Here is a 20,291-nt window from a genome sequence, read left to right on the forward strand (position 1 = left end):
AAGCCTACAATCTACATATACAGTCTTATATTACATTTATAAATTCGTTTGGTAATACAAATAGAACTTTTTTTGAGTACATCAGGTGAACAGATTTTGACAAGGATAATTTTTGTCATACGTTGTATGACCCACCGCGCACGAAGTGCGCGGCTCCCCTCGTATCGTCAGGACGATACGAGATCACCACATAGTGAAACGACCGTGGGGGTCGCAACGTGATACAAAATAATTTCAGTTATCTAACACCGGAGTAACGAAGGACAACTTTGAAAAGACGGCTCTCCCAAAAGCAGCAAACCACCATGATGAACTATTGAAATTTGAAACTAGGAAACTGATTTATTTGTGCAGTTATTAACGGGTGATACTCGTAAAATATTTGTTCCGTCGACGAGTCCAACTCGGCGCGCGTCCTGGTAGGTTGTAAACATACAATTACAATGCAGTTATAGACCGGACAATTGGTATGCTTTGTTTCAAGGACACTTTTAAAGCAAAGGCATAATTTTGATTAACCGTGGCCGTTAATAATAATTTCAAACAGTATTTTTGTCGCACGTACGTGGAAGGGGTATAACGATTTTTGTTTCTTTTTCAATAAATTATATTTTTCTTGGTAAAATTTTATCTATGCTTAAGTAATTATTTTTTTAGGTGGTCAATATTTGTATCACGTCGTGACCCCCACGGTCAGTTCAATTTTTTGGTTCGTATAGTTTCTCACAGTACATTTAAGTTTGGGTTGTAGCCGTAGGTAAAGTTTATAACTTTAATATTCAGCTTTTGAAGCACAAATATTTTGTTAATAAAAAAGTAAAAATAAAAAGTGTAATATGGCAAAAGATTTCATATGCGTAAGTTGAGTTAATGCTATTGGCATTGCTATAGTGTTAGTTTGTTACGTTAAAATATTTGTCACATGATATGTCACGAGTTTTTCAAAAGTATAAAGTAGGATTTTTACTAATACTATTTACTAATGGCCCTTGAGGCCCCAAATATCGCATTCGTTATTTTGTACCAGCCACCAAGACTCAAGCTACAGAACGCTATCAAGCGAGTTTAAAAATTCGAATTAAACGTTTGGCAATCGACTCTTAAATATTTTAAGGGCAAGAATTGTATATTTAGTGAATCATTACGCTTTTCCCATTTATTACAGGTAACCGTAAAGCTGCGAGGGAGAAAGAGAGAAGGGGGGGGGGAGAGAAAATTATTCTATATGGACACGTTCATTCGAGTTTGAGGATATTGGTAAATATTAGTGGCCCTATTAAAAGGCACAGTGTAGTTGACTTTGTCACACTATGAAATTATTTAAACCCTTGATGGACGATGGTTAGGATAACCGTTTCATCCTCTAGGCAAACTTTGTCACATAACGATGCGATATCTTAATCGGGTGATATTGATAAGATATCGCCTAAATACGGCCGGCACGGAAATGGTTATTTTGTCACACTATAAATATGGCCCCCGTGCTGCTGTTTTTGACCAAATTTTCAAGTGTCCAGTTGATAAGATGGGTACATATGACCATTACAGCATTACCTACATATTTCTATATTTGACGACTTTTTCGTTAAACGGTGCACCCAGGTTTACTCCGTCACACATTTAAGAAAATATATGAGGAATGTTTAGGGCACTCTGACAAGGAATGCTCAATAGTGAGTAGTGTAGGATTACTTGATGACCTTGAAGGTATGGGCAAATAGGGCAAATTAAATAATATTAATTTCGTCACATAAGTTATTTTAAAAGTTTGATCATTTTTCGTTCACATCGACATTTTTATTATCATGGTTGGAACTTGGAATTGATTGATACACGAAATATAGCAGCCCATACTAGTTTTCGGCTTAAGTAGTAGTAGTACTACTACTATATACTTCTAGAAGCACATTTTCAAATATGAACTTTCCTGGAACGAAATTTCGGACTGGTGTCGGTTGTTGGATAGCATCTTTCGAGTGTTATATCTCCACTAGTTTTATTTTTGCACCTTTGTGATAGAAATAAAATTATTGTTTTTCAAAATCTGTGTTCATCTGATATCAAAATATAATGCATAATTTACAAAAATAAACAATATATTGGAACGAGACTTATCCAAGCAGTCACTCAGTTAGAAACCTAAAATTTGTCAATTTTAAACTTATATTGATGAATAACATCGATAATTAATTTAAAATCTTTCTGTCAAAGTTTCATACTATTATTATTAGTACATAAATACATAAATATTAAATATCTGTCAATTACTTCAACTATAAGCTACTAACTGCTAGATGATAATGGCTAGAGTCAATGCAAATGTTCTTTATAACGGATGTTTCTGTGTGTTTTTTTCCAAGTCACATTGCATGATAATTCATTCTGCCTTCAGACATATAAACGTATCCTCAGCCTGATAACGTCAGAATAATTAATTAATTATTAATATCCATCATTCGTTTCCCTGTTATTACGATGCCACAAATAAGTTCTACAGTTCCCGATTTGGTGTGTGAAGAAGATTAAACTTGGTTTCCTGGACGGATGTCATGTGCCGGATCGTGGATGTGGAGATCAGGAGCTCAACCACCACAAATAGCAGGAGTATGACTTGTACTGATACCTGAAATGAAAGGATATTAATAATAATTTAATTGTGATTATGATAATTGATAACAGCACATAATAGCCCCAATTCACACCTTTTGTTATGATATTTTTTGCTATGACTCTTTCAGTTCAGCCCTACAATAATAGCATACGTTTGTTTAATTTGATCTCTTCTGATATCATGGTTTTGTATCATGATTGAAACATTTATCTGACTCAACCGGTCGTTTCATTTTGAATCTAGCTCTCGGCTTGCCGATTGAGCACTGTCAGCAGACGACGCCATCCACAATTAACATTTTATACATATATATATATATCACATAAGCATAAAAAGTAATAACAAGTACAGAAAAGGAGGACATGAGGTAACATCACATGGAAAATCGAGCGAAGATAATAAGGGTTAATTAATTACTAATTCAAATTCTCAAATGAATTAAATAGAAAAGGAAGAAATTCTAATTGGGTAGGAAAATGGTCTAACATGCGAGTGATGAGGTGTAGTAGTCGTGGCGCCGCGCAGGGTAAACGGACCTTATAACTGATAATTATAGTTCATTTATAACTGATTCTGATAGTGATAATTGTTTCCTGATAGTTGCACCATATTTGTTTGAAAACGTTGTACAGTTATACTGGCAAAAGTCATGTCGACATTTTCTGTCGACTGTTTACAACCCGGGGCTGTCTTAAACCAATTAAGAAATGTCCTGGATACTATTTTCATGGCAATCGTGTAGTTTCCTACCTAGCACGGCCACCCGTAAATTTATACTTCTCGTCAGTAGAGCTACTATGATTAATGAGATCAATCATCGGCAGACTTATTGGTGAAAGTATTAAAGCTTGTGTAACAACCCACTTTAGGGTAGAAACATCTCCCTTAAAGATTGACAACTTTTTCCTTTTTTACTTTTCTTAAAATTTTATCCGTCGATCTAGCGAGCTGTGAGAAAACGGCTATTTGTTAGACCACTTCACTCACACATTAATTAATACTAATAGTCCGCTTGTTCCTTTATTTCCTTCTTATATGCTCTTGATTCTGCTTACATCAATACAATAATATCGCCTACGTGGGAGATGGTGCCGGTGAAGTCGTGGACATTAGCCAAGTTTAAGAGAAGAGGTGGCTAGTGATCAATGCTTTAAAATCATGCTATAAATGGTTGGCCCTTGTCACCAACACGGTAATGATATAGAAAAGCTCTCGCTTCGCGTGTCACGTGATTGTGACGGGTACCATGTGTTTTGGCAAGCGATATATCCCTTTTAAAATTAGTTATGTCTAATTTATGATTATTATTAATTATCTAATATTATGCCACGCTCGCCAAAAGCTGCCATCTACATTTCGAGCTTCTGGTATAATTGTATTGTGAGTTTGAGCACTTAGAGGCGCGCATTTCGCGGTACGTGGTACGTGGTATAGCCATTACTCTAGAATTGTCAATGGTATTGGTGACGATATTCTGCAGAGTTGTAGTGCAAACTCAGATCTAGTAATACTAAATATTTAACAGGCCTAAGCTTTAACAGGCCTAAGCCTTATAATTATGCGTAACAAGAATATGCCCTAGCTCTAAATCAAGTTCTAAATCAAATCTGATGAGTCATGAAATGTCGTGTGGTACTGGTAAAGGTACCTACTTCAAACGATACCTACATCTACTTGAACTAGCGCAACACTTCCTTGCAGTCACTATTTCACTAATCATAGTTACAACAAAACTTTAACTTTGATAATAGGACTGATTTATTAAACAGATCACTGCCTTCTAATTAGAAATTAATAACAGTAAAACGCAAATGTACCGCGCCTCAATTTACTGCAAGGGACGTTGCATAGACGTTGCATAGACGGTTCTTTTGTTGTTGCACGGACGTTGCATAGACGTTGCATAGACTGTCCGGAGCTAAACGACCAACTTCCCCAATTTACCGCCCCCCCCCCCCCTCCATTCACCGCGGCTTTCCTTTCTTTCCTCCAAATTTTTACTTCAAAATTCACAAAAAACTTTTTCGACAGTTTTGATATTTTCAAGTTGGCACATCTTTAAATGTTATAATTATCTTCGGAATCAGTGCCAGGGCCGCCCTGTATACATATCTCATATCTATCCATGTCTGATTGTTTCTTCTCCGTGTATAGAACGGTTGATCCTCCGTTGCAAAGTGTTTAGCATCTGAAATGGAGGGAGCCCGCTCTTCAGCATATGAATCACTTCTCACTTAGACGTTTACATTTAGAGACGGGTGATTATCTGGTAGAAATAGTGGACTTTATTGACTCGATACTGGTCCTTTACAGTTCTCATGACGTGACACTTTACAGTAAACCAGACTCAAGGCGAGCTCATTAGCTTGGTTCAAGTTGTCCTTGTTAGATCGTGCTCTTTACTGCTTCAAAATCCAGATTTACCGTGGACCCCGATTTACCGCGGCGTTTTATCTTTTCCCCAAACTTCACGGTAAATCGGGGTCTTACTGTATACAATAAATATATATTATAGCATATGCCCGTTCCATTTTGAGTTTGTGTTCGCTATTTTGCAACCCATGATTACATGCGTCTATCCCAACCATGTTCCAATAAGTTACCACTAATTGCCCAGGCTCGTCTATCTTGTGATAGTACACAGTTGTCCAGTCTGCAAACGTGGAAACTGGAACTTTCACGAATTACATCTCTGTGTCGTAATTATAGCAGTAGAGTTTAATGCTTAGTTTTTTGTATGTTTAATGTGGATTTAATGCCTTCATCTTAGTGGCTTGGAGCTTGTAATTAGGGGTAATTAGTATGATTAAGTTTTAGCGTTCTAGTTCTGTCCAACTATCTTTCGTAGGTACAGTGGTTCCTTAGACAATTATTTAGAAATATGATGCAGCGGTTTTTTATTCGACTCGGTTCCCGGATGAAGAGATTAATTATTTCAATAATTGCTTATAATTGCTTTATAATTGCTTTATAATTGCTTTATAATTGCTTTATAATTGCTTTATAATTCTGTTTTATAATTCTGCTGAATTTGAAAAACTGTGAAAACAGAAACGTTTATGTCTACCCTTCCCTTTCTTTCCGACTGGTTGTGAGCATCATATTTTTCTCGTTGGTTGCAAAACATTTTATTGAGGAAAAAGGCAATTTTGGTTGCGCTATTGAATATCAACTGCGGCTTAAAGATATTACCTCACAGCACCACATTTAAAACTTGTTGTTTTTGCAAAATATTTATTATAATTGAAAATCAAACGATTTGGATTTTGGGTGGTATCAGATGATTGTAAATTTAGAAATGTACAAACTAAAAAAGAAGTCACGGCACCGGGTGGGCGACAATTGACCCCCCGACAATTGACCCCCCGATATAATTTAATACAATTAACCCTGACCCTGACCTTGACCCTGACCCAGGACCTACGACCCTGACCCTGACCCTGACCCTAACCCTAACCCTGACCCAGGACCCAGGACCCTAACCCTAACCCTAACCCTAACCCTAACCCTAACCCTGACCCTAACCCTAACCCTAACCCTGACCCTAACCCTAACTCTAACCCTAACCCTAACCCTAACCCTAACCCAAAACCCTGACCCAGGACCCTGACCCTGACCCAGGACCCTAACCCTAACCCTAACCTTAACCCTAACCCTGACCCAAAACCCTGACCCAGGACCCTGACCCTAACCCGATCAATTGACCCCAGTGTAATTACATGGGGGGTCAATTGTCGGGGGTCAATTGTCGGGGGGTCAATTGTCGTACTAAACCCTATATTTCGCGACAATCGACCCCAGTGTAATTACATAGGGGTCAATTGTCGGGGGGTCAATTGTCGGGGGGTCAATTGTCGGGGGGTCAATTGTCGCGGTACCACGGCACCCACCTCTAAAGGAAGTAAGTTAGCGTCAGTATTGAGGAGGGAGAGTAGGCAGAGTGGTAGTTGTAGTACCAGAGTGACCATCCAGAAAGCAGCTAACTCGGGTACCCGCTCCTGTAGGTTACCAAGGTAACCAAAGTAGAGTCTGATAGCTTCACACACCTGGTAACAAGACCGGTTTTTTTTGAGTGAGCTGATCGGTTAACCGTTGAGGGCGACTAAAATGATAACTTTTATCATGATTTCTAGAAGCCATTCATTATATATGAATAAGAAAGTGTAGTTTTAAATTAAATTTTAAACTGAAGGTGAGAACAAACCGTCATAATGCAGAAGATAGTGGGAGTAACGAACTGGTATGTATCTGGTAGTGCACTGTGCTGAAATTAAAGTTATTTAGATTCACCTTACATAACTTACATAACTTAGGGTGTAACATAACTTTGGGTTAAGTGGTGGATCCTGAATACCATAGAAACTAGAAAGTAAGTTTTAGGCATTATGGCATTATCATTATCAATAGACTTTTTATTTCATTTAATCGGGGGATTTATAAAAAAAGAGCTAACTTTGGGAGGAAATAATAGCGAGTAAATACTCGACATTTTGCAAAATAGATTAAATGATCAACATTACGGCCAAAGTAACCGTATTATACCCAATTACTATCAAAGACCCTAAGTAGCTAGACTGTACGTGATGCCTTCGCAAGTAATTGGCTATCAAAGACCCTAAGTAGCTTGACTGTACCTGATGCCTTCGCAAGTAATTGGCTAATGGACATCGTTAACCAAATAACATCCAATTAAGCACGATACAAACGAATTTTACGAAAGTCGATACGGAAGTATTTGTTATTTAGAATGTAGCCGCGAAATATATATAGAGCTCGCCAGGACATTGCGTTGCGATCTAAGAGCGTAATAACATTTAATTTGCAGGCATATTTTGATTTATACCTTTAAATTGTTTACTGTGATATAACGGGTTAGTTAATCTGATTACATATAGTCAACGAGTTTACGAATTTTAGTTTATTGTTGTTAGCCTTACTTTTGTAAGCAGTTACGTTTTCAGACGCGGGCGGTTTAGCTACCTACATATTATGATTAGATACTAGAACTGACATTGTCAATCTTTAATTGTGATCAGCAATGTTATAGAGAAGTCCTCAATTACGAACCTTTTACTAGCCAGCTATAAGATACATGTCAGTTCTTTAAGCGACCTTGTCATTATATTATGGACGTTCCTGTAGTGAGGAAGTGGTAAAATGGGGACTTGTCATCCCATGGCAACATTTAAAATATTGTGGTCGATTGGGCCATAATTGCTATCCGTATTCCGTATCATCCCGAGAATCATATCGCACCTTGCAAATTTTATCGCACATGTTCCAGCATCCAAGGTGCAACATATTCCTAGTATTTGTTCATCCCCACTTGATACGTTTTGCCATTAGATTTAGGCTGAAGTAATGTATGTTTCCAGTATTCTAATAAATCAGTAAAATTTCTGGCACGAAAATTGCATATTTTTAACTAGATTTAAATAGTTCACCAGTACTGCAGACCACCTCCAGTTGCCCAATCTCTTTTGACATGTGGCTTGTGGAGTAGGGCAATAATATTTTCCAAATATTTAACGTTTGAATGTTAACTTCATGTAAATACGGTATACCAAACCTTTGAAAACGTTCGGTAGCGTATTTACATAAATTCAACATAAGGTTTATGGTCTCAAATATTAAAGCCATATGCATATCGTGATAGAAATATGTAGCTACACCATGGCTTCTATGGTATTATTAGAATATCTTATGTTTAATATTCTTCATTTAAATTTTAGTTCTTTGACGGTGAAAATACTGAGTTGAAATATTTTTCAATTTGTATATTTTTATAAATTCTGAGCGAAATCACTTATTTTTAAATTATGGAATTTAGAAAACAAATGGGTTTAATCAAAAGAATATTTTCAATATTTTGGCGTGCATACAAAGTTTGGCTATCAGTCTCCAGGATTTTCTTACCATGGTTTGGAATGTTTCTCGACGCTAATTGGTGATGCCCGTCAAACTTTTGACTAGTTGAAGTAAAGTTAATGTTATCCTTTAATTGATGTTAAATGTTCCATTTCTATTTAGCTAAGCTATGTAGGTAAAATAGCTGGTGACAGAAAAACCATAACCAGCGATTAAGAAGTCGCCTACCTAAAAAAGCATACAGCTTGAATTTAGAATACCACATACTGTAGAAATTTTAACAATTATGGAATGGCAGTGCTAATACGAGGCAAGGTTTATACTGATGGTCGGAGCTAGTTGATAATTAACACAGCTTCAACACTAGAACCTACCCATTAAGATACTCGCTTTCTTTCCAGCTTCAACACTAGAACCAACCCATTAAGATACTCGCCTTCTTGCCACCACTCATTGACACGTGACAAGCGTTTATTCTGGGTAGACTGAGACACGGTGATTGAAATTAATTATACGGTATTCGGTAATTCTCGGGGTGCTCAATTCTTCTTGGAATAAAACGAGATGGTTTATCAACGCAAATAATTAGGGTCAGATAAGAAGTACCGTGAAATACAAAAATCAGGTACAGTTGTTACCAATACCATTAAATGGTAATCATTTGTCGCATCTGATTTCGGGATCTTTTGTTACATCATTAAAGATAGTTGCCAGAGCATTCGGTGAGGTGCTATGTGTATCGGTGGAATCTACACTGGCAGTGGCAGTGGCAGTGTCTTTATCATTTATATAACATTTCTATTGTTGTTAGTCTGTTGTAGGTAACCGACATATCTTGGTGAGGTGAGACCGTGCTTACCGTGACTTGTACCCAAGCAGTCAATATTTCCGTGCTTTCAAATCAGTTATTAATCAAACCTTCCGCTTCCCTCGGTGTCTAATATTCGTTGACAAGTTTAAGAAGCCCAAAATCTTATCTCCTGGCATATTATTATTCCGGACAACTAGCAACTTCCTGTGTTTATCCGCATTTTTCGTCTAAATTCTTCTTGTCAATTGTCAATAATTATATCCTTATTGGTAACTAATCAACTTATCAAAATGACGCCGACTACATCAATTAAGTGTTACTATCACTGAGTTATTTGATGTGTAGTTGTTATTGACTTAAAGTTAAATCCACTATCAGCTCTCGTTTAAATATATTATAACAATGAGCTTGTCTAGAACTGGTTAAATCAGATGTAAACTACTATTTTAATTTTGTACTAACGATAACAGGGCGGCAAAACGTCGAGGAATGATGCTTAGGTCCGGTTTTTGATTTTATAGCGTTTTGTTGCACTATAGATTAAGTATAGAATTAAAACATAAATGTTGCATCGTTTTTTAAATCTAATAATTATGAAGAGGCTTTGACTTGTCGATAGTAACCAACTTATTAAATTATACAGGGTGGCCCAGAAGTAACTGCCCACACGCAAACACCAACGGGGGGGGGGGGGGGGGGGGGGGTGGGGCAATGGCATAAAATGGCATAAAATGGCATAAAATGGAGACTTTTTCTATGGGGAAAATGGAAAAACCCTTGAGTAATTCTCCATTTATGCCATTTTATGGGTCAAACTTAGATTCGCTGAAAGTCTCGTTAAATCTCGTCGATTACAGTTGGTGACACATTGTACATATCAAAATATTGAAAACGGATAATTTCTGCTGTCTCAGTTTTAGGACTTAAAGAGTAGATTATATGTGAAGTCTTGATCTTTTAATAGTCTCTCGAGTCTCGAGGATAAGTTGGTACCGATTATCGGTATGATGTGTAGCTATTTGGGATGGATATCGACTAATTGCCTCCGTTACCTGCTCTTTTATAGACAAGTTATGATATTGCTGTCTCACATTACTCGGCGGAAAAGGCGGATATAGCTAAGTTGACTCTAATACCAGTTAAAGTTAAAAGACACTTTTTCTTAAGATGTCAATAACATGAAATTTTCCTTTTTTTCGTTAATTAATAAAAATTTCCTTTTTTCATTGATTGATAATACAGTAAACCCCGGATTTACCGCGGAGTTTTGGGAAAGGAGACATCCGCGGTAAATCGGAGATTGCGGTATATCAAATGATATCATTGATGATAACTTACTCAACATAATAGATAAGGATCACAACTACAGATTCGTTACAATTGATAACAGTATTGATTACAATTGATACCTAGTGAAACTATTGAGGGTTACTTACTCAACAGTCAACATGACTTACCATATGTATAATAAGTAAGGATAATAACTGCAGATTCCTTGCGAAACTACCCAATGTTACTTTGTTGACTGGAGCCCGCTGGTCTATAACGCAATCTATACCGTAAAACACTAAATATCAGAACCGAATATAATATAGTTTTATACTTTTTCCTGATTCTAATTTTCCTGATTCTAATAGTAATAGTCGGGACCCTTGTTATTGAAACCTGAGAAGTTTTATGTGATTATTATATTAGAGGGTCGTGAGACTCGTGACGAAATTTTTAAAACGAATTTGCGTCGTATAATTCAATTCTTTGCTGTAAATTACTTTTTCCAAGAAAGTACCAGACTTGTAGTTGTAATTTTAATATGAAATTTTGTCTATCACTCTATTCAGTTGTTGTGTTTAATTGGACGAGTTCATTAAACGACGATTATCGTAGTTTTAAACTTTATCTATCTGTTCTTATACCCCCGTACGCGTCTGTACTTCTCATTTTAGTTCTACCATTTACCTCTATTTATCGGGTTTAATTACTCCTCCCCAATAAAGTAGGCCAATTAACTTTACTAACAATACATATTTCTGGAAATTTAAGCTTATATTAAGCTTATATTAAGCAATGTTGAGGAACTTTTCAAACTGCCATGAAAAAATGGCGGTGAGCACTTGCTATAAGTTAAACATGCGGGATTCATTTTAATTATATCATGCTTTCCTGATGTTGGAGCAGAGTAAACTTAATTTGACAACAGTCAATTTGGCGGAACAAGCATGCTTTCTTGTAGTACGCACGTATCTTAATCAGGAACCGGTCGAGAAGGTGGTTTTATCTTCTACCCTGCTCCAAAATAACCAGATTGCAAAATGGACAAAGGCTTATTATAACACTATTAATGCAACGTGTGTTTGATTGATAAAACTCATCTGTAGGCAGCCAAAGGTGCAGGTTTTACAAAACATTTATTTGTCTGTTACAAGGAACGAAGAATTAAGTTGGGAGCGGCTTGTAATAGTGCGATTATTCATTGTACGGCAATGGTCGAAGAATGTGAAACTAAACCTAATTAAGCAAGATTAGTCTGTATCAGAGGAGGGTAGCGTCAAGCCTTTTGACCGATTTACATATATAAGGAATATGACTTATACTGGACTTATTTTTCTGAGTAGTTTAACCCAAACCCGTAACCAATTTGTTCCCTTTTATAATTTAACCCTACACACGTGATACTGATGACTGATGAATATGGTGACAATTACAGTTGTCAGTTTTGCCAGCTGTTGCGATAGGACTAATTACACCAGCTTTCTGGGACACAAGCGATTCAGCTAACGAAAGCTCTGCCAAAAGACTGACCGCCCAAAGTGCTATCAGAATGATTGACAAGTACGACATATGTACTACCATCTATACTGACGGATCATGTAAAGGTGGAACAAAGGAAGGTGGAGCAGCAGCAGTTATCACCACAGGGTCAGCAGCTAACCCCGTTATACTGGAGACCATAAAAAAGAAGGGAAATAAGTTCACCTGCTCCTATGGTGAGGAGAAAACTGCACTTACGGAAGCCCTGAAATGGATGACAGAGAACCAGAAGTATGATGACACCATCATATGCTCTGATAGCCAGGCATTACTGACTAGCATCGATAGCCTGAACCCAGACACACAGGATATCAGGAAAACTCTGGAATCACTCCATGGGACAACGTACTTGCACTGGATTCCCGGCCACTCCAACATTCCTGGGAACGAATACGCTGACAAAGCAGCAAAGGAAGCAGCACAACTCCCGGTCCCCGGACCTGGGCCAAGGACAGTCTACAATCTCATACGGAGTTGCCAGAGCAGTAGCAAAGGCTCACATCAAGGATAGCGACCCCCAACACCACCTGGTCTCCCAGACTTACAAGGGATACAACAGAAAAAGAGCGGACAGTAAAATAGAGAGCAGGAAAGACGGAGCGCTGCTAGCACAACTCAGAGCAGGCCATTGCCTTCACCTGTCCCACTACAAAAATAGGATCGACTCTACAAAGAGTGCAACTTGTCCCCGTTGCGGAGAAGAAGAAGAAACGGTACCACACTGGATTCGGTGCCCTGCAACGATCAGGACGAGAGAAGAAATCTTCGGAAAATCTGACTTAAACTTGGACATACTAACCACCAACCCGATAGAAATCCTGGCGTTTGCTAAGAAGACCTTGCTTGAGGGACCCTTAGACGCCTAGCCCATCACCACCACCACCACACCAGCTTTGCCATCTATACTGGAAATTTCAAGAAGAATTTATTTCTCATGGCTGCACTTGCACGACAGATATAAATGTATTTTGGTGACTTGTACTTTTGTACCCAAACTCCTTGCTTACGAATTTCAGAGTATCATTCTATATTAGATATGCTTGCTGTTGCAGATGAAACTTAAAGTCCAGCTTAACCATGATCCACGTATATTTAAATAAAATACGAACACGCATTTAAAAATTTGAAAGACTGTAGTTAAGCTGGACTTTACATTTTAATATAAAATAAAATATATCAAAATGAAATATATAAACAATATTTAAATTGAAGTTACAAGAACGTTACAAGCTCACAGTACATTTAAAGTATTTTATTCCTGCACTCCACCTCACCTTTCATCTTACCTCTTACCACATACCAGGCTATTATATTTATGAATAGAGATTCGGCGGAATGACAGGCTGAGCGCAGCCCAGTAACTTACCTCAAGACTCCAGAGCCGTTTGGATACATCTGTTTAAACATATATCTGTTTAATACTTCAGTTAGAGTTTACTTTTCATTTGCATCGTTTAATAAAACACATACGTTAGTAACACTTGTTTCTTTTTTCGTTCAACTTCGTGGTACGTGTTATAAGGAACCGACTGAATCTGGTTACAGCCGGAACGGGATCACGTGAACCAACTCAGAGGATCCAATATGAAATTTGCTTACCAAAGTGCATAAGAGGTCTACCATTTTGGATTAGTTAAGAAACATTATTTGTTGGGGTCCTGTTTAGTTCTTACTGAGACACTTCCGCAAAATCACAATTCACATTGACGGAATTTCAGTGGAATTATAATATAATTTATACTGATTCTTTGTCACAGGGGTGTAGGAATGATTTTCTTCATGGGGGGGCCAAATTCTAAATATTTGTTGGCGCTTCGCGCCACAGCCTAAATTGTTTGGCGCTTCGCGCCAAAGCTTGAATTTCGAGGGTAAGGACAAAAGGAAATTGCAGCATGTGCGGTATCGCGATTTTTCACGTTTGCCGCGACAAGTCGCAATTTTTCAGATCCTGGCCTCACGACAAATCGCGATTTTTGCAGTTCTCCGCGTCAAATTGTGCATTTTTCTTTAAATCTGAGGACTAAATTCGCGTATTTTCCTTCAAATCTGTGGGCCAAATATCACGTTTTCTATAATTAATATATGAAACCAATCAGTATTACATCCACAACCTTTCGAATGTAGGTGCGGACTTCGGAAACCGAAAAAAATATTTTCGGCTCAGAATGATCAGGGTAGCATGAAACATGAACAAAAGAAATTTCCAGAAAAACTTTGAAAAATTTGGACTTAGAAAATTTTCGGTCCGAGTCATTCTCGATACGTACCTCTGAAAGCAGAGCTCCCTCTTCCGAGCTCGTATTGCGAAGGGGAGGCCTGCCTTTCAAGATCGAATTACAAAGGTGAACCCTCGAGTCCAAAATCGTATATCGAACTTCGAAAACCGAAAAAAATATTTTCGGCTCAGAATGATCAGGGTAGCATGAAACATGAACAAAAGTAATTTCCAGAAAAACTTTGCAAAATTTTGACTTAGAAAATTTTCGGTCCGAGTCATTCTCGATACGTACCTCTGAAAACAGAGCTCCCGCTTCCGAGCTCGTATTGCGAAGGGGAGGCCTGCCATCCGAGATCGCATCACAAAGAGGAACCCTCGAGTCCAAAATCGTATATCGAAGTTCAAAAACCGAAAAAAATATTTTTGACTCATAATGATCAGGGTAGCATGAAACATGAACAAAAGTAGTTTTCAAGAAAACTTTGAAAATTTTTGACTTTTAAAAATTTTCGGGGAAATTAAAAAGTTGGCCCTTTTTGGCCCCTTGCCCAGATTTCATGGGGGGGCGATGGCCCCCCCTGCCCCCCCGCTTCCTACACCCCTGCTTTGTCATATCATTCTAAGGACAATTATAAATAATAATATGATTACACAATATCGAGTATCCACCCATGGGTCCCTTGCATACAGATTAATTGCACGGAATTGCATGACGAAGATAAGAAATATGTATCATCATCATAACGTCCTGTTCTCGACAATCTAAATGATCACTATAATAACTCTGGAGTCTGGATATATAATATTATAATATTGCCCATTTCTACTCTATCATTTCCGTTAAATTTTACATTTTCTCGTTCACTCAAGACAGCGTGGTCTGTGAAGTGAACACAGCATATAACATCGTTACAACATTTCCAATATTACAACGATGTACAGTAAAACCCCGATTTACCGCGCCCCGATTTACCGCAAACCCCGATCTACCACGGCTTTTCTCTTTCTCCCAAACACCGCGGTAAATCGGGGTTTTACTAAACTTGGTTTTGTAATTGTAGGCACGTCTCTTGATCGCGGTAAGACTGTGCTTGATATTAATTGGAACTTACTTACTTTATGTTCAATGTTCATGTAAGTTAGTAACGATCCTACATACTTATCATGTTCGATTTGTCCAACTGCTTTGCTGACAGCTTGAATATTTATGTTATTAGCAATGTTATGTATGGTTATCCACTTTCGCTTGTAAATTATAACTACGTTGTCATATGTATTGACTAAATTAATTATGTTTTTTAGCGTTCAAAGATGCTTACTGCTGGAGCTAATGACACTGTAACGGATGTAAAGGAAGTAAGTGACATTGTAACCTCAGAACTCAAAAACGAAATAACATGTATAAGAGACGTCTCAGAACTCAACACCGTTATAGTACTCGATGTAGCCTCAGAACTCGACGACACTTTATTAGATGACTTAGAGTTCGTCAAAGCGCACGGCTACGTAAAATCTCAAGTGTGCTGGATTTGCAAGGATCCCTTCAGCTCTGTGGCCACCATAGAGCCCTGCTATTGTCCTCCTACAATCGGCTTAGCACATCCAGCATGCCTAATCAACTGGATGAACACATATTGTAAGGGGAGATGTCCGAGATGTGCAGCAATGTTCCGAGTGAAAACTGAGCAAATACCTCGCAGTATGTGGCAGACCGATCCGTTGTTCAAAGAGAGGAAGCCGAAATATATCATGATGGTTACACTTAATCTGACTGTCACAATAGTTTGTTTTGTGTCAATAGGCCACCTGCTTTCCACCGAACGATCACCAGAAAGAATCGCTATAGCAGCGATAATAGGGGTCATATATTGTATATACATATTTTATCTATCCAGATTGTACGTCAGAATTTACGAGAGGATAAAGATTTACAATAATAAAGTTGTGCAGGTTTTTGATAAGGAATATCAAGACGGGGCTGTTGAGAGACATAATCTGTCCAGTTACATTGATCAGTCTGAGCTGTATTAGTAGAGTATTAGTAGAGTATTAACAGAGTTATCTTTTCTCTTAATTATCGAATTCAGACAAAGTTTAAATTCAGTATGCTATTGAAGACCTTTCTGGATTCCTTAACATATCAGTTCGGATCAGATACCCATCAGAGAGACCTATTGAATGCTAGCGGAACTGGCAACTGGCAACTGCAATTGTTGCAATATTACAACTTCTTGATGATTTGAGAAGAACTTAAGAACTATTCAGTTGGTTTTCAAATCGATTGGACGAGGGTAATATACTGATATCTTTAGAGCCGATTCTTGAGAGCAGATTCTTGACAATTTTAAAAAATTGGGAGTTCGTGTCAGACCTTATTAGGTCCCTTAGAAGGGATTATTTATTCTTTAAAAAATCTTTAGAATTTAGATTTGTCTTATTTTCAATTGAATAGAAATCATTAAAGTTTAACAGTTATAATAAAACACGTAAAAGAAAATTCTAGAACAAGACTAGTTTTAGTTTCTAAATAGGGACAGATAATGCAATATGTCCTTGTGTTGATATTATTATCTTTTTAATAGTTTTAATTATATGCATTTGGTTAACAGTAAATCGAGTGGGAGTCTAAACAATTTCGTTTTACTTCCATCATTCGCGTGATTTCGACAAAAGCGATTGAGCACCTGTCAAATGATCTAGTAGAACCATAGTAAGCTATTTTTACCGTTTTGAGCAGACTTTCCCTTGCTTGATACAGTATCACTATTCACTATTCACTAGACAGATCGTGCTCCAGACGATCTGCAGCAGAGCGTCAAAATTATTGGAGCGCTAAAATTTTGCGCGAAATTTCATCTTACTCAAAAGCTTTCAAAAACAACCATATAACTTGGCTTCTGAGAATTAAATCTATTTATGATTTGAGTTGTTGAGGAATATCAACAGTCCAGTATAACGGACTGCAAGACATATCTTTTAGCATCATTCCTCAAAAGACGGTCTCCTAGATTTGTCCATGTAAACTTTCCAGACAATTAATTGTAAATACTGTATAAATTTACGGGCCAAATGATCGCCGGGGGGACTCATAACCAAACAAGAGGCACTTTAGTCGACTTGCTGTGAGGTGCCTCAGCTGCACAGGTTGGGGTCGGTTAAAGTATTCTTCGAGAAAGTTTACAAAAGTCCTCTGGTATGTTGGTTTGGATACATCACAATTAGAATTAAGATTAATTTTAGTTCAATTTGATCCTTTTTGAATAAATAAATAAATACAATAATAATAATATATGATATATATTATATATATTTGATCTTGCCACACTGAGTGAAAGCAACGCGATGCTTATATTTCAATTTTTGCATCGCGCGCTACGTTTAATACAACAGAAAATTATTCAAAATGACATGCCCGTCGCTGATGCGGGGAAGCGATATATTATGCACGTTGATCTGATCGTTTTTGTCACAAGATACTACAAATTAGCAGGCCCCCTCCAAAACTAATTAGATACTATTATTGAGCGTTCTGTTAGCGAAAAGGAGGACGTTTGCAAGTGTTTGGGGCTCAACAGAAAAGTATGGAGCTGAGATGTTGGAGAATTTTCGAGCGTGCGTAAAGATGTTTCTAATTGTTTCTGGATATAAGGAACTATTTACTATGGAATGAAGTATCGATGCAAAATGAGTTCAATATTAACATTGCAAACAGCAAAACCCACTATATATATATATATGGAGTTCAATCTGTTACTTGCAACAAGTTAATTTGTCAGGTGTTCAGGTTCTTGTGTAAGATTAGGATAAGAGAAATCTGAATTCAGAGGAATAGTGGCACTGCATCAACTGCTCTTGCGTAAAAGCTACCACAACTTCCTGATATTAAACTGTAAACCATCAAATTCGCAGGCTATTTTTAAAATATCCAATTCTTTTAGATTTTGAATTGATGTCCCTTTAAAACTTGACGAATTGATTTCAGAGTGGTAGCGCATAATAATGTCAGATGAAATATTGCAATGGTTCAGAAATATTGGATTACATGTTCCTCAAAAGCAATAGTAATGTCGAGCATAAGAAACTTGGTGTTCATAAAATGATATTATAATTCAATTGCATTACGTAAGGTCATCCGATGTTCCTAAATAAAATGACATCGAGATTTGAAGTAATGCACTGCTCTTACCAACTGTTGTCACCTATTACAGATTTCACTATTTTAAGGTGGGACCATGCTATTTTAGTTATATTGCAATAGATTTTTAAAACATTTAATAAAAATCAACATTTCGAGGTTCCACGGCCTTCTCTGATTTTTCGCTTTGACATTCAATACCAGTATGGTTGTTTTGCAGATTAAAAAGTATTGTTTTCATATAGTAGGTTCAAAATCTCTCGAAAAGTGAGCATAATATTATATATATTATAAGTAAATATAAATACCTTGGATATGAGCGCAGTAAGAGTTGCAGTGAACCAGATGGGGGAGAAGTAGAAGTTGTAAAAGAGGGCCATTTGTAGGGGCAGACTGCTGATTATCTCACTACCTGCAAGCACTCAGTCAAACGGAAAGCCAACAAAGCCAAAAACATACCTAGGTATCGACTATTGAAAGCATTTCATATATTGGTGGGCTGTGCTTCAATAAGCGATATCGGTACACGAACTGAGTTACAAGCTTGCTTAATTTATAGCGACGACAACAGATTTGGACAATGAAATTCTAAAGCAGATCATGCTAAATCATCATCAGTATCTTGGTTATGTGATAAAATAGTCAGAAACCAAAAATTACAAACCGAGAAAATTATCTGATCTGGAGTCTGTTCGGATCCCAAGTCTGTTCTGAACCGACTGCACGATGTTAAACTCGCTCATCTTGGACTAACTTTCTTCAGAATTTTCCGGCGTATCAGTTTGTCATTCACAACAATTACATACTTGAATATCTGGCAAGGATAAACGGTAAATTATACACAACACGAGTAGACGCAGGTACTCAGCCGCAGCCTGTGTATATAATTAATAATTAGCAGATCTAATTGGAATCATACCAGATTTTAAATTTGTAATCCATATTCATGTCTAATCACTGAAGACGACTTAACCATCAAAATTATTATTCCTTTCAGTTACGAGATGTTCTGACATCCTGTCTGGCTTGACTTGCCTGTTTACTTCGTAGATCTCAAGTAATTTGCAAGGTTAGGTAAGCGACTAAGCGAGCGTAATTACTAATTATATCAATTAAATTATGTTAGATCATACAATTAGATTACTTTATACAGCATACAGTGTTTTCATTTGCCGGGAGACTTTTAGTAGACACTGCAAGCAATGCGAGGCACATCATGTCATATGATTCAAGTTCGTGATCCAGTATTAATTTAGGGATATATGGTCAAGTGGTAAAACTCTTATGAGATTTAGTTTTAGTTTTGGAGTAAGTATGATTGACAACATTCCTACGTAGGGATCTAATCCAGTAAACTAGTTCTAGATCTAAGCATTTAAAATCTGAACTGTAACAGACTTTTATACGGTACCTGTTATACTAATAGATGGGTTGTAGCTATAGTTATAGCGATTATACTGACATAATATTATATAATTTAATATAAAACTTGCTGTCAGCATCAGCAATCCCAAATCAGAATTAGGAATATACATATATTTAACCAACGCGACCTATGACTGGCGACTATAATTTTGCTGCGATAATCACCGTTTTATGGGAGTGGTAATTGCAGCCTAGGCTATGGCTGTCTAGCGACGCCCTAATTCATTATCAAGGCTCACCTTAAATAAAGACCAAATCCCAATATATAAACATGCGCCAGTACAGAAAATCATTTCTGGACAATGACTCATAAGTTGAAATCAAACCTCCGTCTTACAATTAACGCCCATGATAATTCATAATTTCTTACCATCAAGTTGCCCGAACATTCAACAACCGCTCACATCTGACTGCC

At 37.3% G+C, this 20,291-nt stretch overlaps 1 protein-coding gene across 1 annotated transcript; it reads right to left on the reverse strand.

Annotated features, from left to right (window-relative positions):
* Nucleotides 1-2,038: 2,038 nt before the first annotated feature.
* On the reverse strand, nucleotides 2,039-19,267 carry LOC134826570 (transmembrane protein 17-like). Its single transcript, XM_063838989.1, has 5 exons — nucleotides 19,116-19,267; nucleotides 18,760-18,863; nucleotides 6,816-6,875; nucleotides 6,502-6,657; nucleotides 2,039-2,623 (listed from the first exon to the last, which is right to left on the reverse strand). Exons 1-5 carry the CDS (start codon nucleotides 19,192-19,194, stop codon nucleotides 2,492-2,494), a joined length of 531 nt encoding a protein of 176 aa, XP_063695059.1. The 5' UTR covers nucleotides 19,195-19,267; the 3' UTR covers nucleotides 2,039-2,491.
* Between the last annotated feature and the right edge of the window lie 1,024 nt (nucleotides 19,268-20,291).

Source organism: Bolinopsis microptera, chromosome 2, assembly GCF_026151205.1.
Source record: "Bolinopsis microptera isolate Bmic1 chromosome 2, MBARI_Bmic_1.0, whole genome shotgun sequence".
NCBI lineage: Eukaryota > Metazoa > Ctenophora > Tentaculata > Lobata > Bolinopsidae > Bolinopsis > Bolinopsis microptera.